This window comes from Protopterus annectens, chromosome 3.part1, assembly GCF_019279795.1.
Source record: "Protopterus annectens isolate FY-2018-M chromosome 3.part1, PAN1.0, whole genome shotgun sequence".
Lineage (NCBI taxonomy): Eukaryota > Metazoa > Chordata > Ceratodontiformes > Protopteridae > Protopterus > Protopterus annectens.
Window position 1 is genome coordinate 520,779,375 of NC_056732.1, and position 26,875 is coordinate 520,806,249.

At 36.8% G+C, this 26,875-nt stretch overlaps 1 protein-coding gene across 1 annotated transcript in view; it reads right to left on the minus strand.

The window, feature by feature from the left end:
• WDR48 (WD repeat domain 48) overlaps nt 1-26,875 on the minus strand; it is a 1,921,140-nt gene that overhangs the window by 75,335 nt on the left and 1,818,930 nt on the right. Inside the window, exon 17 of the mRNA XM_044066951.1 lies at nt 12,250-12,326. Coding sequence (XP_043922886.1) covers nt 12,250-12,326 — 77 coding nt within the window. The remainder of the gene's footprint in view (nt 1-12,249; nt 12,327-26,875) is intronic.

The following is a 26,875-nucleotide window of genomic DNA, read 5'->3' on the forward strand; positions in this document are numbered from 1 at the left end:
CATCATTAGAACTCACACACAACAAGATAGAGTTGATACTTGAGTTACTGACTCTGGTGTTGGATAATAATATTTTTCAAGGGACAGATAGCATATATAGGCAGGCACAGGGGATAGCCATGGGTACCCCCTGTGCCAATACCTATGCAAATCTTGTACTCTCCCATTGGGAAAGGATGTTTGTATTATGTGATCATGCATGGAAGGAACAGCTATTCATGTACCTGCGTTTTGTAGATGATATTTTTGTCTTGTGGAAGGGTACGGATGAAGATTTGAAGCGGTTTATAGATTATCTACATACCACCACTACCTTTCTTAGGTTCAGTGTCAATACCTCCAGAGAGTCAATAGACTTTTTGGATGTATGTCTGATGCAGGACAGGGATGGTTTCTCTTCTAAATTATTTAGGAAAGAGTGTTGGAGGAACACTCTGCTATCTTATGATAGCATGCACCCGAGACACACCTTTCCTAATGTGGTGCAGGGTCAGTTTGGAAGGGTTTCAAGGCTAAGTAAGGATGACTAACAATTTGAAGAGGAGGTGGGATACCTCGGTGAATGTTTTGCTGATAGGGGCTATAGTGGAAAAATGGTTAGTGATGTTATAGAAAAGAACAAACCATTTAGACACACAAAATACAGGCCTTGGTTGGACACAGCCTGTAACAGCAAGGTGGTTGGTGGAACTAGATCCAATTGTCGCAAGGTGGCACTCACTTATGGAAGTGATGCAAGAGGGGTTTGCGACATTATACGAAAGAATTGGAATATTATAGTGAGTGACGAATGTCTAAGGGATATGGTGGATACTCATCCCCATTTCATTTACAAAAGAAACAAGAATTTGAAAGACATGTTATGCAAGGAGAAGAGGACTCTAGGTAGTGGGCACATCACGGGAAGAGTGGGGACCACTGCCTGTGGATCCTGTAAGGCCTGTAGTCTTATCAAAAAAGGGGTAGAGTTTCGACATCCCAACAACAATAAGTTATATACATTTAAGGGAAGAGCAAATTGTAGGACTACTGATGTAGTCTACATAGCAGAATGTAGCTCTTGTTCGAGCTACTATGTTGGGAAAACTAATCAGATGCTGAAAGCTAGAATTCTCCAGCATATGTCTAATATTAAGAACAAGGACGAACGTAATGCACTATATAGGCATGTGAAAAACCATCCCTCCCATAGATTTACATTTAGAGTTATTGTTAATTTAAATCTGACCCATAGGGGGGGGTGATATTAAATTGAATACAGAGTTGGCTGAAACAAAGTGGATCCTGGAACTGACAGCACATAGGGATCCAGGGTTGAATGATGTTGTCCCGCTTAAACCTACACTTTGTAAAAGGCGGGTCTTTTATTAAATTTGATTGGTTAGAGTGCTTTTTAAAAGTAGCATTGTGATATGATGTGTTTTATCTGATGAAGGGTAACAACCCGAAAGCGCTCATCAAATGTTGTGTTTGGTTTTATGAAATAAATCGTTTTATACAGCAAGCAGCATCCAGCTACGTTATTTCGTATATCCTTTGGACATGTCAGGATATTTGTGATTTCTACTTTTGACTGTTCTAGAAGGATTTAGAAGAGTATAAGTGAGGATTTAGTGATTTAATTCCTTCTTAGTTTGGATTTAGAGAGTATAAGAGATTTGGTGCTTCAATTTCTTCTTAAGAGCAGGTGAGAAGCTTATAAAGTGAGAATAAAGTGCTTCTTTGGAGATAGTGAGAATAGAGTGCTTCTTTTAGAGATACAGACCAGTCCCAAGTGAAAAAATGAAGAGCAGACTTTGTGGAGCTGGTAATAGTCTAAACCTGTTTAGGCGGTGCTGCCCGATGCTGCACTATGCGCAAAACCGCGCTAAAGCGGATTTTTAAACAGGGGACTTGAAAGAGCTAGTAAATGGCCCAAAACGGCCAATAAACAACAAGATCTTGTGCTGAGGTCACTCCTTCAGGGACAGATAGACTGCACAAAGCTCCCCACTCCCACTGGTGAACAAAGAAGCTTCCTTCTATCAAAGTAAGGAAATGGGCAACACAGGAACTATTCAAAAGTTCAGAATACAGCAAATCTGTATTAGGGACTATTCTAGCTCAGGAAAGGCGGGAAAACAAGGATTTTTTTTTGTTTTTTCTTTTTTTCAACAGGCAACAGGAGAAATGCACAGAAAAACTTTGCACAGGCTAGTGCACTTGAGTGGGCAGCCTCAACAGTTAAATCAACAACGAGACAAACTTAAAAGTGCAGATATTCAATAAATTGCAAAGACAAGCTTAAATCTAGCAAAATAGCAGTTATTACTCACTTTTCGGCGAAAATAGACAGTCGCAAAGGTAAAGGCAGAAAAAGGTACTTAAAATCTGGTAGCAGTCACTCTTTTTCATCTCTCTGCTGCTAGCACCACTTTGCAGGACCATGAGGAGCTTGCTGAGTCGGAAACAAGTGCAAAAACCGCGCCAAAGCGGGTTTTTAAACAGGGGACTTGAAAGAGCTAGGAAATGGCCCAAAACGGCCAATAAACAACAAGATCTTGTGCTGAGGTCACTCCTCCAGGGACAGATAAGGCTGCTCAAAGCTCCCCACTCCCACTGGTGAACAAAGAAGCTTCCTTCTATCCAAGTAAGGAAATGGGCAACACAGGAACTATTCAAACATCCTGAATACAGCAAATCTGTATTAGGGACTATATAAGGGACTTTATAAGCTTGTTTTTACAGTCTGATAATGCTCTGGGCCCAAAGGATTTTCATACGGAGAAAGCCACACTCAAGTGCACTACACACAGCTCATGGCTGCCTTGGGGTGGGATTTTGTGCCCATATTTTGACATTTCCTAAAACCACTCTCCTTTTCCTTGTCCACACTGAATGAAGTAGTAGTTTTCCTGAAACTCTAAATCCAATACTTCACAGAAATGATTAGTAAGACAGGAGAGTAACAGCAACTCTACCAATAACTATCACTACAGAAATTATTCGGGAAGAGAAACATCATTATGTCTATTTTTTTTAAAAACGAAAGACGATGAATGAAATGCCCAAAGCTAGAAGAAGCTAAAGAGAAATGTGACTAATTAACAAGGAAGAGTCAGCAAACAGGAAATAAAAATGATTATCAATATTAAAATATTTTTGTTAAGAAATAATCTAACAGGAGCACTTAGCTGAATGCTGTGTTGGAATCAACATCTGTACATGATGACTGCAAATTGACTTTTTGGTAATTTTTCATGCAATGTGAAAAGGAATAACTTTATATTGAATTCACACAGCAGTAATAAAATATTTCATAAAAAAACGAAAAGCCTCTGACTCCATGACATCAAAAGTCCCAGGAACTGGTACAACAGCCAAGTCTCTCAGAAGTGTGGACAATCTAGACACATCCTGATCCTAAAACTATCAGCATTGAGACAATAAATTTCCATAACAGAGAAAAACTTGCATTTCAAAAACATGCAGATAGTATCTGCATCTGGGATAAGACAAGCTGAATAGTACCCAATAATGCAGAGAAATGGCATGCATAATTGTAGAAACAAAGCCTTAGATATGGACTATAGTTTACCAGTCAAACATGTAATCAAAAGTAGCATACTTTCCCAAACTGAAGCATGACAGATTCAAGAGTACCTCCTCTCTTTAATAAAGTTCCAAAAAGCAGTAAAAAGGGGAATGTTAGGAACATTATCAATATACAAGGTTGAAATAACTTCACAGCTACATAAATAACATCAAGAATAGCTAAACAGCCAAGTGAAAAAAAACATTATCACAGCATAACTGGGCTGGCAGAAAAGTATTACACTATATAATATCTAACATATTCATGAATTTCAACCATGTAGTTAAAATGATGCAAAAGGATTTCTCGCCTTCTGACCCCCTCAGCAAGGTCTCCCTCACCAAAAACATACTTTTTCCTAAATTAGAATATGGCCTTCCTTAAAATTTTTTTTATCACTAATAACACCCACAAAAGTCAGACAACAATAAATAAAATCTGCTGATTTGCCTTGTTGGCTAGCTACAATATCCATCACTGTACTCTGATGAAACTATTTAAATGTCTCACAACACAACCACACAACCCTTCTTACTGGAGTTAATTCTTCAAACTAATAAAGCTTGGCCAATGATGCCAATTAAAAAGGAAACAGATTAAAGAAAAAAAAATATGACTGAGGAAAACCTCAGCTGAATCCCTGAGTCTTATCGGACCAAGATGCAAAACAGTAAGAAAAGTAAAATTCTCCATACTGAGGACGGCTATCTGGAAATGCATTTCCACTGGATATAAGAGCAGAGAACACAGCAGAGTTATTTAAATAAAAACTGAAAGAAAACCAGTTTACTTGCACCTGCTTTAAAGATAATGCCTAAACAAGACTGAGAAAGCACACTGTGTAAATTCCAGCAACTTAGCCTGCCTCAGGGACTATTACAATACAGAAAATAATAAAACATAATTAAGTCTAACAAAATACTACAAAAGTCACCATTACACAAAATAAAAGTGTGTGTAAACACACAGTACACCAAATGTAAAAGGTAAATATGTATGATGGATTTTTAAAAAATTGTGTAGAACACTGACAAATTATTGCACGACTTGAAGAATGACAAACTTGCCCTTAGTATGCCGTTATGCAATGTCATAATGACATTTATGCAGCATAATGTCATTCAATGCTATTTACAGATAATTCATCATACTGCTTGTTTTACTTGTATGTGTTCATGCCACAATGGTCTGGGTCATTGCTGAAAATGGTTTGCTGACTAGTCAACTCATCTTGTTAACAATAGGAAATAAAAACTAAACACAAATCAGACTTTATAGCACTGTACAACTGCTTTACTAATTAAAATGCTGGGGTTATTGATAATAGGGTAAGTAAGCTGGAAACCTGAAGCATGTCCACCAGTAAAGGGTGTGTGCGTGTGTGTGTGTGTGGGGGGGGGGGGGGTAAAAAGATGCAACTGTTTATTTAAAGGACTAGGTATATTGTTTTTCAGACAATTCCTAGAAATGAAGAGAGAATAGCTAAACTTTGCTGAATCACAAAACTTTAACCAAAACAGGGACCCACAATGGGGATTATTCAATACTGTCAATTAAATATGTGGCGACTAAAGACTGAACCACTGAGATCAAATAATCAATCTAGGAAGATCAGAAAAGATAATACAGCAGGAAAATTACAAATAAAAAACAATGGAAAAAAATCACAAATATGCAGCAAACTTCAGAAGGCTTAAGATTTTTTGCCTGGAAGTGTTTGTATAGATATTTTTATACTCCAAGTAAACTTCAAAAGATTTTAACTCAGGTAAACAGCAAATGTTGGAGATGTGCTCTAGAACAGAGATGAAACTAATTACTTGTTTCGAGGAATGTAATGAGCTGAAGGATTTTAAAAATTCTCTTCAGAGTGCTCATGACAGAAATATCAGGGAATCAAATGGTCGAAACCAAGGAAATGGTTCTTGAGTTCTGGAAAACAGGACTTGAATAGCCCAGACACAATAAAGCCCAAATTCAATACTACTAGTAACCAAAAAGGCAAATAGTGAATGGAAAAGTAAAACAATTGTAACAAAGGTTTTGAATATTGTAAAGGTCGCAAAAGAAGTAGAGGTGGGGTCTTAATAAAGGAAGGAGAAAATTTCGCAGAATGGATTTTTTGGGAACAATGCATTCAGAACAACGCTCAGAAGTATGAATGAGGTTTGAGGGATGGCAGGAAATGAGACAATTTTGTAAGGTTGAAGTGAATTAAATTTGTTAAAGCACATTATGTATACTGCATCACAATAATAATGGAAACTTATTACAATTTGTTTTCTATCAATGTATCTGAACTCGTTTTGCAACTTAATGTGATAATTTAATAAAGATGTTTAAAAAACATTCTGGCTAAATTTCAGTCATCCTGCTGCGCAACTGTGGCACACTGTCTGAAACCATCAGACCGTAAAACTGTGTATAATACTTTGCACCGTCACAAATTCTGTTAATAAACTTGAAGTAAACAACTGTACAAAAATGAAAGTTATGCACTTACTATAACAATAGGTGTGTGATGTCTACTTCTGTCCTTCCTCAATGGATGAGTTATCGGATTTGTCTAGGATCCAACTTTGGCCACTTTCAGACTCTGGATCCAAGGCTCAGGCTACCATGTAAAGCTCTGATACTCTCCTTGAAGAGATTACTACTTGTCTTACCCGTAATTCCCTAAAGTTAGAAAATTTCCTCAGGCAGAGTTTTCCTACACCCTACCGTAACTTATACAGTAACACCAAAAGAAACACACATCACAGATGCAAACAATAAGTCCTGATCCAGAGCTTGAAGAGTGCATGACCAAGCCATAGGAACCATCAATGTGGTCAATCCAAAAACAAAGGAAGATGATAACTGGAAGGGGGAAGGTGGGAAGAACGTTGAGGAAGGACAAAAGCAGACAACATGGATCTACATAACTTTTGCATCCAGTGTCGTCTCTTCCATCCATTCAACAGATGGGACAGAGTTCTCAGCTACCATAAACCTCAGAAGGTCCCATGGAAGCTGAATCGAATGAAGCTCTAGATCTGGATTATTATATCCAACTTATAGTCACACATGAAGGTATGGACATTTGGACAAGTAGCAGCAGCACAAATGTCATCAATTGGAACTTTGGGAAAAAAGGCAGTGGAGGTAGCAAACAACATAGTAGAATGAGCCTTAGGAGGTCCATGTAAAAACAGTCCTATCTCCTTGTAGATATGGGCAATACATTCAGATACCCAGTGAGAAGGAATTACCTTAGACACTCCTTTACCCAATTTTGCTGAGGAAAAGGAAAAAAAATAACTGGTCAGTTTCTGACAGTCTTAGCACAATGCAGATAAAACCAGAGCTGACAGTGTACATTCAGAAGGTGTAACATGTACTCTCCTTTTTGCAAAAACAAGTAAGGAGTTTTACAGGCAATCATGTAAAGCTCTGATACTCTCCTTGAAGAGATTACTACTCCCAAAAACAAAGTTTCCTAAGACAGGCATTGCAAATTAACTGCAGCTGTAGTTTTGAAAGGGGGGGGGTCTCATCAAAGCATGCAGAAGAATGGCAATATCCCAAGGAGGAAGAGGATCTCTAAGGGGAAGTTGCAGTTGAAAAGTGCCCATTAAGAAGGCTTTAGGCAATCTCTGGGAAGCAATGGATGACTGACTTTCACCAAGGTGAAAACTAGAAATGGTATCCACATGAACCTTGATAACAGAGTAACCAGACCCACTGTGAAAAAGGGAAGCCAGGAAGTCTAAGACAGCTGGCAGATGGGCTCAACATGGATCCAATTTCTTACTAGAAGCCCAGACAACATTTTTTTCTATTAACTTTTGTAAATCTTTCTGGCTGACGGGTTCTGTGCAGACATCAGAATGTGTATGTGTACAACTTAGTATAAAGGCCTGGACTGTCTAACCATCATCTGAACTGACGCAAGCGGTCAACTTGAGGGTTTATATGTCTGGGTGAGGCTTTCCAGAGGGGTGAGAGATGATCTGGAGCAGAGTCCAGCCCCCACATTGGGCGAATCAGTGGAGACCAGAGGAACGGAAACAATACCTGTCGAGGCTAAGAGAGAGCAATGAGGATCACTGTAGCCTTGCTTCGCACTGCCTTCTGAAAAAAACTTTGGGATGAGATTAGTCGGCGGACAGGTATCAAGCATACCCAGGAGTCAACTGTGGGTCACAGCATCCTTTGGGGACTCTCCCTCTTGGGGGATTAGGACAAAGTTACACAATGCATTTGATGTTGGAGGGGAAAGAGGTCACAGCACAGCCAGCCCTAACGGCTGAAAATCTGATTCCCCACTACCAGACTGAGGGACCAATCCTGAGGAAGCATGACAGAACTGCTCAACCAGTCTGCTAGAACACTGGACTTCCGTGGTATGTGTGTTGCTATCAGAAAGCAGTAAGAAGACATTGCCCACTGCCAAACCCTCATGGTCTCTCAGTACGAGTAAAATCATGTTCCACCTTCCCTGTTGATGTACCAGACTACTGACATACTGTCAGTTTGAATGGAGTCCTGGAAGGCCCGCAACAGTAGGAAAATTACCCATATCTCCAAGAGACTGATGTTAAGACTGGCCCCTGAAGGGGACCATGTATCTTATACAGTCTTCTATCACCAGGAGTGCTGGGAGCAAAACCTTGGGATTTGAAGAATGACCATTTGGTTCCCTTTCTTCTCCTTTTTGGAGAAGGTCCTTTGGGGGGTAGAAAATGAAAGCACTAAAGCAGACTAGTTTTTTTCATCTTGCTCATGTCTGGACAGTGTCTCTTTCACTTTAGGTCTTTAAAGGAAAAAAGGATAGACTCATCATAGGGGGCACTGATAAAGGACATTTTAAAGTGCTTTGCTAAATCTTAAAGGTGCATCCAAGCATGCAGTTTTACACTTATGCCAGTGCTCCCTGCTCTCAATGTGCCCTCTGCAGCATTTGAAGTAAGACGCATTAACACATTTGATAATGATTGAAGGGTAGCCAACTGTGTGCCGACAGATTTCTTCTCTGCAGAAAGCAACTCAGAAAGGGATATGGAAAGGTCCTTAGTCAAATTCTTCTGGAAGAGTGTTACATAAGCCAAATAATTCATTACCCTGTGAGCAAAGGTTGCTTAAGTATAGACCCACTTCCCAAATCTGTCCAGAGCCCTGGACTCCCTTTTAGCAGGTTGGGCAGCAGAACTCTCCTCAGCTATCACTTTCTTGGTAGCCACCAGCACCACCACCTCGGAAATGACTGTGGGACGCTTGCTACACAAGAGGGAATCCTTAGGTGATAATAAGAACGTGTCCATGTTCCAGGGAATAGGTTTAATTACATCTGGCTTCTTCCATGCCTACTTAGAGATCAAAATCCACCAAACCAAATACCGTCCAGGGCACAGACAACCGAAGAGGTAGGCAAGGCCAGCCCCGAAAGCCTCAAGAAATACCAATTCTTCTTGGGAGTGGGTTTGATGGACCCTATCTTCTTGTCAAGGCAGTTTTAAAATCAAACAAATGAGATGACCTCAAGGGAGGATTCTAGGGGACCCCCTCCTCCCCATCTAAATCAGTATCCTCAGTTAAAGACTCCTGACGGAAGTCAATCCGCTTGTATGACTGCATTTCACAAACCTCCAAAGTGGGATAGTCTGGGGACGACTTAGAAAGCCAATGGGGAGTCCTCAATGCGGACTGTCTCAAGGGTGTGTGGGGCTGGCAGTCCTGATGAGACAGAATGTGAAAGGCAAGGATCTAAGGATCTCCACTGGGGAAGAGGCAGATCCAAGCAGGAAAGGGAAGCCTACTCTCTAGATCAAGAGAACACATTCTCAACAGCTTTGAAAGCAGGAGCCCAGACGGGATCAAAGCCACCCTGGCAGGATCCAAGGACCTTAACATGGACTGTTCTGAAAAACTTGCCTGACTCAGCTCTGAAGCTAATGCCGGTGCCCAGCTATTCAGCACCAAATCTCAGAGAGGAAGAGACAGGTCTGAAAGCTTCAGAGATTAATCTGGCCCCATGGATATGATGCAGACTCCTCGGCTCCAAAATCCATTATGGTCTAAACCACTTTGGGTCAGAGACACAGTCAGAGTCGAAATCCACCAATTCTTCAAATCTAAAACAGACAAACCCTTGTAATTACCTGGATCCGCAACCTCTCAGTCAGATAGTTGGACTGGGGAAGGAATGATGATATGGTGAAGAGTTGCTCCGAAAGGGCTCGAAGATGGAAGGACCTCCAACTGGATCTGAGTTGGGAGAAACTTCCTCTTCATTCTATTCACATCTGCTTTCGAAAGACTCCTGGAGGACCACACTGACCTGAGGGACAAAGCAGTGAAAGGGGGTGTGCATGTCCTATTAAAGGTCTCTATTAGACAAAAGGAGACTGGAGCCATGGAGAGACTGGCTGTGGTGAGAAGAGCACTTTCAGTAAAAGAGGTGTTTTGGGTCCAATGCTAATATTTTGCAACATGGCAGTAGGATCTCAAGTTCTTCAGAATCTTCAGGACTGGACCCAATGAGGTTGAGAGGTCTGGGAAACCTTTCTTAGGATCCTTCACTTTTGCTTTATCCCTGTTCCTGGGCATATCCATACTCTTCTTGCCATTAGATTTTTCTAGAAACTTTTTTCAAGAAGGTGAAGAAGAAAAAGAAGTGGGATCAGCAGCAGAAAAGTGTGTGTGTGTGTGTGTGTGGGGGGGGGGGCATGTCTCCCGCTATGGCAGGGATAAGTCCATTAAGCACCTGTTTGTTCAGTCTCTCCATTAAAGCCTGGATACCAAAGGAAATACAGACAGAACACTGCTCATCTAAATGAGCAGCCCCCAAGCAATATATGCACCCAGAAGTCACAACATACAGAACAAGATACTCAAGAAACAAAACAACACAACTATCCCAACTGTACCAATAATTATCAAAGACCATTAACAATAGTCCAGAGTCATACAGATAAAAGGTACATTTTTGCAGCAACCTAACAAAAAAGGTTCAAATGAACCTAAGGGGATCGGGAAACAGGCACCAAAAATGGCAAAGTAAGATAAGGGTTTATTTATTTATTTACTTATTTATTTTTAAAGTAGTGTAGAGAAAAGGGGAGGGTGGTAACTAGACAATAGCAGATTACTTTAAAAGATCAAAAAGGTGAGCACTCAGAAGTAACCCAAGCCTGAGCACAAGAGATTGTGTCCAACTTAAACAAGTGCCAAATGAGACCTGAGGTAATTTGAAAGCTACCAAAGAATGAACCTGGATGCCACTGTTCAGCGAAACAATAAAGCCACAGAGAGAAATGTAGGCAGACTTCCATTTAATACTAAAAGCCACAACAAAACACATAAACGTATTCAACACTTCATTTTCGTTTCTAGCACTTCCTCAGATGTGAACGGTCACAAACCAATCCACTTCATTACCTTAGACTCCTGATTTTTTTTTTTTTTAAAGCTGGGGGGAAAAAAGTATCAGGAGTCTAAGGTAATGAAGTGGATTGGTTTGTGTTAGTACAACAGATCTGGGACATGAATTCCCTTGCTACTCAGATTTTGCAATGAGTCTCTATTTCACAACACACTCATGGTTTGCTAGAAATCAAACTTGGAATGGATGAAAATCACACAGAACCAACAGACAGCAATGTCTCAACTGGCCTGAATTTGTTATTAAAAATGTAGACCAACCATCATGGTCCCATTTGGCTTGAGTTTGTAATTTAAATGGTAGGAACAGTTAACTACTCCCAGCAAAGATTGATGCACAAAATAAATTACAAATATGCATGAATATGAGCAAAGTTAAATGGCAAACTTCCCCTACGAATCTTCTATTTGACACGTTAGTAACTCCTTTTTTATTTTTATTTGGGTCAGTGTTTTTTTTTGTTTTTTGTTTTTTTTAAGATTTTATCCATTTATGTTTTGGTAGGAGGGTAAGGCAGTGGGTGGTAATTTAGTTTCTTACAGTACATGTTTTGTTATGAACTGGGCCATCATGTCTTCTGTCAAAACTTTTGCAAAGGTTTATATGTCCATCTACTGCATTTAATACCAACCATATAAACAATGCAACAGAACTTATGTTTAACCTTCAATTTATATTTTCTTTAAGTTGTTGTATCTTTCGGCTTTTCCCGGTTAGGGGTCGCCACAGCGGAACTCTGGTCCGCTAATGATTGGCAGCAGATTTTCACGTACCGAATTGCCAGCCCTGATGTACAACCTTCAACGAAGGTACGCCCATTCACGCAAGTCTCCACACAGAAGACACTTTAGCTGAGAATCGATAAGGACAATGTCTTACTGTGAGGCGACAACGTTACCGCAGCACCACCACCGCAGTTTTTTTCTTTATGTATGCAAATAAAACAATAAGTCAAAGCAAATGGCAAAGAATTGCAAATTATCTACCTGCATTGGCCCTACAATTGTATGCTATGATTAACCATTCACAATACAGCTATTTAAAAAATATTTATTACGTTTTTCTCTAGAAATGCCCTAAAATGTTTAAGCACAACTATTTCAAAAACAGAGGCAAATTCACTGCAATAGTCATCTTTATGTCAGATTCGTTAGTTTTCACTATTTATTGGAATTCAACACATTAGATAAAGGCATAAATCAATGAAAAACAGAACAGCATGAAGCAAACTTTACTTGAAGGTTTAACTTACTTTTTTAAGGTTTTTGCCCCTGAAGACGAATGAGGTTGAAGGTAGAAAGGAATTTTGTTGAATTTCGGCATATTTTTCTGAAAAGAAAGGAAACCAAATCAAAGCTGTGAGACCCACTACAGATACAGACAAACCAAAATAAAACAAACCCGCACAAACATAAGCAATTTGTACAGTGCTAATATTTCTGACATTAGAGCCTTGCTATTCTACTGATATCCTAGTGGTCTCTTGATTCCAGATTAGAAATGTAACTCCTGACACTCTTATTGTGATTATCTGCAACAATTCCTTCAAAATCATGACACGTGTCTATAAAAGAAAGCTAGTACTATTTTATGTTTCTGATTACATTACTGTTTATTATTTACCTATGTTTACCAGGAGAGTCCAACTGGGACAAAAAAACCTTTCCAGTGGAGGCCTGGGTAGAAAAGCCCCACAAACAAATGTGTGTGTACATTTTTAACATAGTGCATTAAACATTACATAGAGAAATCATATTAGCATAGTAAATCACAGTAATAACACAGTACTATAGATTTAGTATATACAGTGATACAGTCTTTCAGGTATGTATTTAATTTAGATGATCAAGCAGACTTTTTTGACAGGTTTAAATATTAAACATGACCACTTTCAGGCAGTAAAGAGCTATGGCTGCACACCTCTAGACACAGACACGGTATTACAGAAATCTAAAAAGAAGTGTGGTCCAATGTATACACATTCAAGTGCGATCTTAAGAGGTTACGCTGTAACAAGAGGGAGTGGAGTATATAGGTTTGAGCTATTAGAGAAACACAAAAAATGCAGCCTTGAAGAGATTTTAGTTAGAGGCTTAGAAGAGAGGAGAAACAGCAAATCGTAAAAAGTTGGAGTGATAATGAGGTAAAAGCATGAATCATTTTGGAAGAGGTGGGATACTGCTTTATGGTGAAGGATAGGATATTTGTAAAGGTGTGGTATATTAAGTTACCCAGGAGGTATGTATGGGAAACCATGTTTGGTTACAAATTATTTTAGGTTAGTTTTGAATTGTGTCATTTTGTTAGCTGTTTCAAGGTTAGTGGCAGCTCATTCCAAAGCTTGAAGACATAGTTTGAGTATAGGGTGTCTACTAAACTGTTATTAGATTTGGTAATTTTTAGCAGATGTTTGCTGTTAGTGCACAGGCTTTGGGGAGGGGTGTAAAGTTGAAGAATGTTACTTATTGATGGGCAAATATCTAACCGCATGTGAGTGGAGGTGTTTAATCAGCTCTATGTACAAAACAGCCTCCTGCTTCTGCTTTCACATTTTTCTGTACAGTTAAAAAGATAACAAAAATGTATCAAAAGCTTGCTCAATCCAATAACATCATATGTATCATATTTGAGTGGATTAATTAACGTTTTTTCTGAGTCAATATTCACTGGAAACTCAAATGGAACTCCTTAAACTTTAAAACAGTAACTGTTCTGATTTTTTTATTGCCAAGAGTCCCCTTTACTAGGGTAGACTATAAATATAACAGAAAAGTACTCACTAAATCAGCTGATTTGTGAAAACGCCTTCTTGCAATGGGCAACCACGTGGATTTTCTATTCAAATACTCCCACCAGCTCTGTGTAATTTTAAAATTTCTCTAGCTTCCATGCACAGAACTGGACACACTTCCTGATGGCAAACATCATGACCTCATGCACTACAATAAAAGGGCCTGATCAAATCCTGCATGCCAAAGTCTACCATTCTAGCCCCCAGACCCTCAGACAGCTTAACCTGAAAAACTAGATCATAAAAACTAAACTATATACACTAATTTTCAGCAAAAAGAATCTACATAAGACATCTAGAAAAGATCTCCCAGACTGAAATGAAAAATGTAATATGTTCACTACAGCTGCACTTCTTAAAAATCAGCACATATAGCATGCATTGACCGCACCTGAAATTTGAAGGTATTCTGCAGATAGCAAATGTTGGGAAGTACAGTATAATTTAAATCGATACTTTTCTGTTATTGGGGCAACAGTTCTAACATGCTAGCAGGTGCATGCAATGATCGCACAGCTGTTGTTTCAAAGCCCTTCTGAAACTGTTGAGAAGTGACTTATTTTACAGCAGCTGTTTTCAGAGGTCAGTTTGTTTTTTTCTTACTCAAGGGCCAAGACTTTTGTGTGTTTCTGCCTTACACCGATTGGTGTCATCCGGTCTGAAGTGTAAGTAAACCCTTCATGCACAGACACATAGTGTAGTTTCACCACTCTCAGCTTTTATGGATAACTTCATACAGATATTTAAGCCAAGTGCAGAGGCAGCAGTGATCTTTTTGAAGTCTGTACAAGTCTCAATGACTGACCACACTCAGGCATTTGACTTGTAAGGGCGTCAACATGCAGATATTACAGCAACTGCCTTTACTCATGGCGGACTTCAAATGTAAATCAAGCTTAAAGAAAGACCACTCTATGAACGTGACCAAAAGTAAACCGCCAACATAAACCTCTCAAACACAAAACAAGTACTACTATTTCTCTGGACTTGATTTTCACAAATTTCCACTCATTTACAATGAGAATCCCAAATCGAAACAGGGTAGTTTGCCTCAGACCAAAACAATATCCTCCCACTTTTTGAGAACACAATCAGTCACCGCCTATATATCATGTTACTTTCTCCTATTCCAACATATCTCACTTTACTTTATTTATCCTATTCCAGCTGCAGTTGTGTTTTCCCTGTGTGAACCGCAAGACCATTGCCCTAGTCGAAGACTGTAGTTTAGGTACTAGATTTTTTTTGCTATATACATAAATAATCCATTGCTGTGTCTCTGTGTATATGGATGTCTACACACACACGCACATTTTGTGCGATCATTTGCGAGCACCTGCTAACATTCCAAGCGCTCATTACAATTGTTGCCCTAATAATGGAAAAGTACCTTTAAATCCTACAGGGAAGCCAAAAGACAAGCACTCAGTCCTAAATCAATGAGTTATCAAAGGAGGTCAAACTCCTGGAATCGTGGTCCAATAAATAACTTGTATCTGCAGTTAATTCCTTTGTTTCATACTTTTACTATAGCATATCTTTTGTAGACTTTTCAGACAACATGTTTTCAGACTTCAAATATGACACCTTCCAAAGATTTTTGGCATGCCTTTGGGCAACAACTAAGTACTTTTGGCTGAAATTTACTATAAAGCACCTTTTTGAACAAAAGGCATCAGGCACTGCAATACATAGGCAGTAACCATGAGTCAGGACACGTCATACTTCACACAGATATAAACCAAGTTATTTGTTCTTGACATCTGGATAAAGACTGTGCAAAGATAAGCAAGTTGTCTAACCAAGAAAAAAATGTGAATGCCATTTAGTCTGCAATAAGCTATGTCTGCAGCTAGGCATTTTATGAACACCCTTGGAGCTGTTAGATAAATCAAAAGGAAATGCAGAGAATTGATAATGTGACCCAGAAACAAAGAAACTTAGAAACTTCCTGAAGCCTGTGGCTATGGGAATGTTGTAATAAGCATCTTTCAAATCTAGTGTTACCAAGTAAATCATGGGAGGAATGAGGGATAACAGGTTCTGTAAGGTCAACATTTTAAATGGTGGTACTTTCACACAGATATTTAGAAATCAAAGATCTAGAGTGTCTGGGCCAGGATGAGACTAGGACAGCAGCACTTTTCTTCTGCTCTGCTACTACATACACTTTTGCCAGGAAATTATTTCTAAATAATCCTAACCAACTCAATTACATGAATTACGATAAGGTTTGCTATCCTGTCTGGCGTCTTGTTTGGATTGTATCAAAAATTTTGTTAAAATTCAACTATTTTCCTGTCAAAATATGTGAAAGAAAATCTCGTCACTGTATCCTGCAGCACCAAGAGTCATACAAAGGCAGCATCTCAAGAAAACAGATAAACTGGACACTAAAATAGATAACTAAGAAAATCTGTTCCAAACAAATGGAACAAATTATTGAACCTCTGCAATTGCATAGAAACTAGATTTAGGAAGTAAAGACTACTTGAATAATATGGAAGGAAGACTAGGTGAAGGGGAGAATACTGAATTTTTGTTAAAACAGAACTATTTATTAGCCAAAATAGATTACCTTGAGAACAGGGCCTGTAGGAAAAACATTCATATTTTTGGTCTACCAAAAGAAAAAAAGGTAACAATATGGATAATTTCTTTTTTACCTGACTCCCTACACTTTAGATTTGCCTGAAGCTCTCTCTTTTGGTACAGAGAGAGCACACTAATATCTGATTAATCCTGTATCAAAGTCCAGTACTCCCATGAGGTCCACCGTGGTTAAATTTATTTCCATTCAGGATAAAGAACTGGTACTCAAAACTGCCTGGGCTAAGTCACCATTAAAGTAGAAGAAAATATTTGTTTTGACAATGACTATTTAGCAACAGTGATGTCTAAAAGGAAACAATTCCTTCCCTTTATAAGAGAACTTGAGAAAAAGCAGATAAAAGTACTTTTACTGTTCCCAGCCAGGCTGAAGATTTTCCTTTCTTGCATTGACTGTTCCCAGCCAGGCTGAAGATTTATCCTTTCTAATGGGGTTCTCTGAAGATGTTGACCTTGCATTGTCATATCTACAAAGTAACAAAATTTATGAACAAACAGAGGATTTGGACTGGCCCATTATATCTTTAAAAAGACAAATGGAAATAAGACAAATGAGAAAAAGAAGAAATTAAGGAGAAAATAAGAGCTTTTCTTTTCCACTTTCTTTATTTACAAAGGAAATAAGATATCAACTTTTTTTTTTCATTTTACATAAACAAGCGTATCTTAAATTCTTTACATATATTTACCAGCAAAACATGAAATGACAACATGCTCAACTACAACATAAATAGGAATTAGAAAATCAACAAGCAGTCTACTAATGTAAGGTAACTGAATTCCTTTTTTTTCTGTCTTATGCTTGTCTTATTTAGATAATTAAGAATCATTTTAACAGATCAGGACAAAATATTATTAGTTTCTCCTTAAATGAAGCATACAGCATTTATACTAGTATGTGATCTGAAGGGTTGCATACAGAATTGCGTACTCAGGAACTAGTGCTTACTTTATATTTGAAGTACAAAATGGCTGCAGTATAACACATAGCTGAATTTAGTTGTTTAATTCATACAGACTGCAGTTACCTACTAAGGGGAAACATTATGAGTGATGTCTCATATTTTCTTGTTATAAAAAGGAAAAGCCATTAACAGTGTTAAATTAAAACTGCTACTTAAATGGTATACTAAAAGAAATGACAGAGAAACATCTTCACCTGTGTGTGGAAGCAACTCAATGCAATCATTAACTACAGAGAGGCTGTTTCACTAAAACTAATAGTAAAACCTAAAAGTTGCCTGTCTTCTTAGTGCACAGATTTAGATAATGGTACTGCTCTATTTAACAGAATGATTTATAATGCCCTGGATTGGAGGAGGGGAGTGAATGCAGTTGCTATGGATGTGTTTTTGATGTTGTTTAGCAGTGGATAAATTGTGAAATTTTAAATGGCTTTGAAATAGTCTCTATTCATAGATGAAATGTTCAGAGTCGATATGAAAGATATGGAAATTGTTGTGAATGATGGGTTGTCCCTATTTGAAGTGCTTCTGTGGTAGTTAGATATGAAGCCCTCTCTCTAAAGCTTGAGCTTTTTACTTCACTTAGAACACATGAAGCTTTCTCTGGTAAACAGCTAAAGTTCAGCTGGAATTCCCACCTAAACAAGATAGCAGACCTGTTCATCTTCAGAGACTCTGACAGGCAGCTTTAGAAGGTTACTTTGAATATAACGCGGAACCTTTTAAAAATGCATTAGCTCAAAATTTCACTACAATTATCCTTAAACATACAAACTGGCAGGGAAACTATTATAATGTTATACATACTGTGAAATACCTTTGAATATATTTATAAGTAAATATATTTGAGAACAAGCATTTGAATTCTGATAGTAGTAGTCAATGAATGCTAAAACGAACCCCTCTCTCTCTCTCTCTCTCTATATATATATATATATATATATATATATATATATATTTTTTTTTTTTTCTTTTTACAAGCTTCATAATTAGAGGCTTCACAAACATGATACGAATACATTGCCAATACACTTGAAAGTCTCATACATAAAACAAAACAAGCAATAAACTGTATACTTCACAGAAACAACATATGAGGCTTTACTTTATAGTAATAAACCACTGAATATAAACAAATGAAATATTGTTTCAAGATTGTAGAACTATTCATTTACTTTAATATAATCTTACAAAGAGGGAATAGAAGTGTCTGAAAGTACATCAGTCTTATGGTGGGAAACACCACAAAATATTTAAAACTGTTGTGCAGTAGTCTTTCATATTTATACTACAAGCTGATGAATTTCAAAATTACTCATAGATAAGGAACAATAATAATATATGTAAGGATATCTTTAACACCTTAATGAACACATAAAACTGGAAAATGTATATGCTAAATAACAAGTTAAGATGTGAAATAATTGTTTTACTATTACATATTAACAATGCTTTAAAGGATAAAGGCTCATCTTTATTTTACTGTTAATGCCATCATATTTGACATTGTCAGAGTACTGTATAGATGTGTTTGCTTGGATGGTTAGATTATTTGAGCATGGACTGTTAGACTCCACTGGGGGTAAGAGGGATTTTAAAAGGAAACGTTTAATGATAATATTTTTAGCTTTTTTCGAGTGTCCACAATGGTAACTATTTATGTCTAATTAAACCTTCAAATGTTAATGTTCGCATGATGATTGCTAAGCAGTTCTTTACTAAGAGTGTCATTGTCTATGAGAAGTACATGTATACTTTTGATCAATAGGACAAATAGCATTAACTAATATTTCCACAAATGTCAATAGTTTAAATAATGGATGCAAGGGGGTATGCTTAAACAGATATCTGAAGTTGTTTAATTCTTAATTTATTATTATTATTATTATTATTATTATTATTTATTTAGTTTTTTTACAGGAAACACACTTATTAACAGAAGACAGGCTAAATACTAAAAACTACACAATATTATCCAGTTCACAATACAATAAAAAAGGGGGGGTTGCTACATTACAGAGACATTCACTGCCCATGCCTATGATTATAGAAGCATACCAAGATGATAAAGGTATGCTTTGTACCGAAACTATACAGTATAATAAGAGAATATTAGCTTGTATTGGATTCCTGGAATACCTATTAAACTAGTTGACCAACATCTAGAACAAACAATTCAAAACTCAAAAGGCAATATTCTAGCAGAAGACTAATTGTATACTGTCACCAAGTGATACTAACAGGTAAAAGGAGAATACATGCATCTGCAAAGATGCTATTAAAATTTACTGAATTGTTTCATCTTAGAGACATAAATGAATTTTCAGAACTAAATTTATTGTTTTTTACCCATTATTCCCAGAGACACGAAATGCAATCCAGAATTGACAGAGTTTGTGTGTCTAATGACCTGACTGATACACTAGACAAATTCAAAACAGTAACATGTCCGTTTTCAGATGACAGTGCAATTACCTTTGAGCTGTTTTTGAAATCTAATAATAATGCTAAAATCAGAAGATTACCAGCATATATAACTTGTTTAAATAATTTAAAGACATTTTATTTAAAAAATCCTTTCCTTTACAGAAATTAATATAGAAGACAATTCAGAAATTTATTTATGGGATGCACTAAAAGCATATCTTTTTGGTTGAGTCACTAATCGGTTGTCAAATAAAAAAACAATGGGACAAATAATTACATGAAATACAAAAAGAACTTAAATTAGAAAATCAAACAAAAATAATAATACAGAGGAGATTAATAAGCTAAAAAACAAATAGTTGGAAATCTTAAACCATAAAACTAAAATCAACCTTGAGAAGTTTAAGATGATTAACTTCTCTATTAACCCAAAATCTATGAGCGATGCAGCCATAAAAACAAAATTACTCAGGAAGTCCAATTACATAAAAGAAATCTTCTCACACAGGAAGAAAAGTAACAGAGATAGAAGACATTTTAAAGGAATTCAGAGATTATTATAATAAAATCAATCAAAATAATATATTAATAGATCCAGAAGAAATAATCAAAATATTTATTAAGAAATATAAAAACTAAACTACATGATGACCAAATTAAATTAATTGACAAACTGATTTCTATGTCAGACTTCACACTCAAATTTCTAAACTGAAACCTATTAAAGCATCAGGTAATGACATGATTATTTCTGAACTTTATAAGCTGTTACCCAAAGAATCCCTAGACATACTACACAAGGTGTTTTTCTATAGTCAAGGACGGACCTTGCTAAAGTTCCTCTTTCCTGGAAATGTACCCTATTTCTCCAATTTTTAAAAAATGACAAAGATCCTACTGAATGGACAATTTCACTTTTAAATGCAGATTATAAATTGTTCATGGTAATTCATGCTAATAGATTATACATTCTACCCTCCATGATTGACTTATGATAAGATTGAAAGAATGATCACAATAATTGACTATGCAAACAAAACAAAAATGAACTTAACATTAATGAGTCTTAAGTGTTTTTGACTCAGTAAATTGGAAATATCTCTTGCTGATTTTAGAATATAATTTCTCAAGTAACTTCACACATCTTATTAATCTTCTTTATAATGACTGTTTTGCATAGGTGCTTCTACTTTTGAAAGGAACCAAACAAGGATGTCCTCTTTCACCTCTGCTTTTTACCCTAATTATGGAACCATTTGCTAATTTTCTCAGATCAAATTCAGATATACAAGGTCTTAACAAACAAGAAATTAAACTCTAACATTTTTGCTGATGACATCCTACTAGTAAATGACAGTGACAATTCTCTATCTGCAGTTTTCTTAACAATGGATGTATTACAAAAAAAAATCTGGTTTAACATTTAATGATGATAAAACAAAAATCCTATCTATAAATGCAAATAAGAATAGAATCAAAAATAGATTCATTAAATATGTTGTCAAAGAGAAGAAAATGAATTAATTATGAATAATTTAAAGATATAATAAATTATACTAACATGTGCAAACAAAATAAAGAATCTAATAAACAAATGGAATAACATTTTCTTCATGATGGAACCGAGGTTATCTATAATCAAAGTGATTATCGTACCAAAAATCTTATATATTATACAATCACTAACATTACCCTCACAAAATGTTGCATTACAGAATTTAACACTTTAATTTTGAGATTTCTCTGGTATCCGAATAAACTAAGAATTGCTTTAAATCATCATATGAAAGACTGGGCAGAAGGAGGGATATGGCTACCAGATCTAGAACTATATTCATTATCATCAATTATAAAAAACAATATATCTTTGTATTAATAACAACTACGTGGAAAGAGTTTTTAGGAAATCTTTTTATAAACTCTAAACACAACAGATATTCTAATAATTATCTCATACTAAAAACAGTGTACATTGGTTATTAAAAGGTTACCTTATAGGAAAAAGTCACCAAACAAATGACTCCTATTTCATTTCCACTATATTAAACATTTTTAAATATTTTACATATGGAAAACTGGCATATAAAGCATGCATCTTCCTTATATTTCCTATGGCATATACCCAAGATAACATCTCCACCTCAAAGTTAGAAACGATGATCACATTAAAAAAAATCTGCTATAGTGATTTCAACTAATCTGTTGATTATATTAAGAACAAATATAATTTAGATAAAGAGGTGGCTAGAAATGCAATCCTGCAGACAAGTAGAAGGGGAAATTAAGTTAATGTAACCAAGGATAAGAGATCATACCCCAAAATTAACTGAATATCTAATATTCTTAATGCAACAAAACACATTGGAACAGGGTGTCTTATCTAAATTATATAGAGTTCTGAGGAGAGAAACAAAAAGTTGCATTGTCAATTATCCAAATTAATAATAGACCCCTGAGTGAGGAGGATAAAAAATAATGCTAATATTTTCTAAACATACAACTTCATCAACAAGAAATAAGTTTGGTGGAGATGCAAACAAGAACTTAAAGTGGATTGGCAACGCATGTTTTTTGACTGTACTGTCTTAACACCTTACTGGAATAACAATCTCTTCTTGCAGGCTTTTTTTTGGAGATAAATTTGTTTTACATAAATCAATAATGCTTTTTAACACTCTTCTTATATGCATTAAAATGAAATATTGCATTTTGTGGTCTATACTATCTATAGAGAGAAAGGTTATAAAGAATCTACACCCTCCTCCAACAAATTTATAAATATTACAAATGATGTCTGTCACCTGGAAATCATTACAATTAAGTTAACAACAACTAGGATAACCTCTTGCTACAATCCATGGACAAAACTTGAGATATCTGCTTAACAAGCAAAAGTAACTGCATTTTAGATTTAATGTAATGTATAATAACTTGAATTGACTGATGGTTAATGGACATTCCTGTAAATAGTTTTTCTTTTGTGGGTGAGGTTCAGTTGAATTTATTTTCATTTATGTTCACAAATCTCTGACTTGTAAATATTGTTGTGATTATTTTACAAATTGAAATGTCAATAAAAATTTAAAAAAGAGAGAGAAAAAAAAGATCTAGTACTGGTCTCCAACAAGCCTCCTTCTTTGGGACCAAAAACTTTCTTGAAAAGTCATCTTTGTTCCTTTGACTTGCAGGCACTGGTTCTATGACACCTTGGGTATGCGAAGGCTGAAGAACCTTAGAAAAATAGTTTGCTTGGTTCACTGGGAGGGGAGAAATTCCCCTGAAAGTAGGTTTCTGTATCCAGTGCCATCTGTGATACTCCTGCACCACTTTTAGCATCTAGGAGTCTGAAACAATCTTTTGCCAAACGCGAGTGTTAAGGACTAGTTTGTGGGGCAGAACTGTACTAGAGGAGAGGGAAGAGGTGGGGGAAATGCTGGCATATTCATTCTGTACTAGTGATCTGTCCCTTTCTTTTTCTGAAATGCCCTCTTTCCCGTTATATCCTTTTTCACCATATTATTTAACACCTTGTTTGCCAGAAAAATGCTGTTTTTGTTCATTTGGCTTTTTTTTTTCGTGAAAGAGAGAGACCTATAACATTTGTATTGGGGTACATGAAAATTCTTAGAAACTCCATGGATTAACTTCTCTCTTTCATCATATTGTTTAAGAACTTGTGTAGCAGAACAAACAATACTTTGTTACCTAATGAAATACCTTATTAATTTAGGCTACGGTCTGATTAAAAAGAAATTCCTCCACAGGATGATAGGAATTAATATTTTTCTCGCAATCAGATAGCTAGGCTTGGCAATCTACAGCAGAAGAAACCTTATCTCCATCAAAGTCAGAATAATCAGACCATGTTTCTTCAGGAATTACTTTACATTGTAAGTCCACTATTAACTGATTCTGTGTATCAGTATTCATTGCTTGTAATGCCTGCCTTGATAGGGTAAGGAACTTTTTTTTACCTTGAATTACTTCTTCAGAAGAAACATGATTAATCCTTAATAGGAGTTCCAGAAGAAGACAAACTTGAAGAGATGCCTGCTGGTTTAATGGTCTTGTGTTTTCCATGCCCATAACAGGCACTGGAACAACTGAAGAGGATGTGGCTGATCCGCAGTTCACAATGGCCAAAATGACTATAACAGAGGAAGCTGGATGGGTAAATGAGTGGTCTGAGGTACAACTAATGGCCACTTCAGGTTCACTTACTGTTCACTCACTGTTGGCACAGACAGAGTCCAGAACAATGGGAAAGGCTTCTTGGTAAATAATGACTTATTTCTAGGTAGAACAGAAGAACTAGCCAGACTAGTGTAAATATCCACGCTGTAGCTGGGTAAGAGAACCCAAAAGTGCTAAGCATTGCTGGAGTAAGTTGTTGGGAAGAAATGGTGTCACCGAGTATTCACAAGCACAATTACAATCAACAATTTCCCCAGTCAATTTATCATAAAAATGCACAAGCAGAACACAGAATCCCTATCAGTACTTTCACATACTCAAAACACATTAACAGAAAAAAATATGACAGGTAGATTGTCACAAAATGAACAAACATTACAGTGACAAATACATTTCTCTGCCTGTCCCTGCATAAACTGTTTTGCCCCTCTGTGACGACAGGCGGTACAGCCAGCCATGCCAGATACAGGGCAGTGGATGTATGACTTGTGTCAGCACAGCTATCTGGAATTTTGTAAATAATTATATGTCATTTGTATATCAAACTGATTTGTACAGATGCTTGTGCTGAAAATGTATTTCTGAGATTTGTTTGTGTTAAACTGTATCAACAGTGCACCCTGCTGGAATGAAAAGAATGTACATGTATTACTGTAACTAAATTAAATGTTGGTTTTAATAGAGGATACTGGGACAGCAGAAGTTAACCAGCTAGTTTATTTTAAGAAAAATACAGGAAATGTAAATGAGCTGCTAAACCATTAAAACAGTATCCCACAGTGCTGAATAGGACCAGAGACAGTGGGTCTGGAAGATGCCTTTGTTCATTAGCTCAGCAAAAAGAGGGGAAGCTCCAGGCACTGCCATAAATATTTAGATGTGTATTGTAGCCTTCTATGCTGAATTCCTGTCTCAGCTTCAAAGGGAGATACTGTGAAAACCTAGTGTCAGTTGACCAGATGAGGTCATTCTGCAAGCCATCTTGGATATTATATTTTACAAGGAGTAATCTCAGAGTACTGAGTATTCTGTTTCAGGGAACCCGGCTACAAAAAATGCTCCCATATTTCATTATGGCTTGCTCTACCAAGTAAGTTATTAGGGAACAGTAATTCTCCTAGATTCAGTCAGGAATATAGTGAATTTTAGTTTAGAGATTGTTTTCTTCAGTTGTATGAGCCTATCAATGTTATTTTCAATATTTCCTGTGATTTGAACCCTGTGGTTTACTGTAAACACATATCTAGTATTTTCTTGTTCTTTTATTACACATTACTAAATATATTTAAACTTTTCATTGTGGCTGACCCTTTTTAGAAAATATTTTCGCTTTGAGAGTATTTGCACATATTTATTTGGTGATGACTCTGGCCACTCCTGAAAGCCTTACTGTTTAGTCATTACCATTTCTAGCAATATTAACTTCACTCAGCATAACTGGGTACCATTTTAAGAGCCTTTTTGTAACTGACTGATGGCAGTGAATCTACCTTATAGTCTGGGCAAAGTCCAGTCATTTCCAGGTGTGTGTGTGTGTGTGTGTGTGTGTGTGTGTGTGTGTGTGTATGTGAAAATTAAGTCTCAAAAAGTGTGTGTGAGTTACTTGGTGCAGGGACACGAATCACTGGTTTCACAGTGCAAGTGGGGAGCTTTATTGGAGACCTAGGGAAAGACAGACACCCAGACCCTGGGATGTGTGTGTGCCCTATGTGCTCTTAAGGGAAATTGTGCTTGATGCAGACAGATCCAGTGTCAGTGGTGAGGATTCAAGCTCCTTAATTACTGGCCGTCACCCCCCACAAAAATCAAAGTTTATACAAGCAGTACATAATTTCTCACACTAACAGACACCTGTAACTAAAAAGAGTGGCCTTTGACATGCTTCCAATACTGTAAAAGAATTATGGGATTCTTAAAGGGGAAATACTGCTTTTAGTCAAAAAGTAGAATAAATGTTGTTTTTCATAAAAGGGCAATAATTTGCATGTTGAGGGGTTCTCCAATGGGGATATGTATCTGCTTAGTCAACTGCTACTCATGTGAAGCTCGAGAGATGCTTCTTCTCAAAATGGTACTGGTGGATTTCTGCAACACTATAAAATATCCATTTACCGCACATGAAAAATGCCCACCATGAAACATTTAGCCACATGCCATTACTGTAGTGGCATCAAGCTATACAACATGTCAAAAACTCAGACAAAAGAATGCCCTTGCAACTCCCACTCTAAAATCACCCACCCCGTCCAACCACTACCTTGATTAAAGCAAGCTCAGATGCTCATAAGCCTAGTACTTATTATACAGCAGGAACTTCTTATTGTAACATTTGTTAATGTTTGTTATGTACTTCACAGATAAAGATTCTAGTTGTCTACTGATGTACTATGTTCATCTGTAAATATGTTGTAAGTAATTGCTATGTTATATTGTTAATCGCTATGTAATCCAATGTAACTACTGTCTGTTTATTTTAAATGTGGAGCTTTTCTCCCTGGGCCTCCGCTGAAAATGGACCTACGTCCAGTCGGACACTCCCGGTCAACAAATGTAAATAAAATAAAATAAAAATAAAATAAAAAGGCACTCTGTAAACAAAATACAGAGTGCACCCTAAACTGGTTGTCATGCTGCAGACAGGTGTGTGTGTGTGTGTGTGTGTGTGTGTGTGTGTGTGTGTTTGGGTTCATTGCGTTTGACCATACTTTCATAACATTGAATGTTTACTTAGGAAAACTGTTTTATTGAACTGCAGGTTAAATGCAGGATTCAGGCATCTGTTCTTCAGTACTGCTAAACAGTGTGGAGTGTAACTTTGTCCTTTCCCCAATGTTTTGAAATCTTGGCATTGGTATATATAATAAGCGGGGGGGGGGGGGATGAGGGAGCAC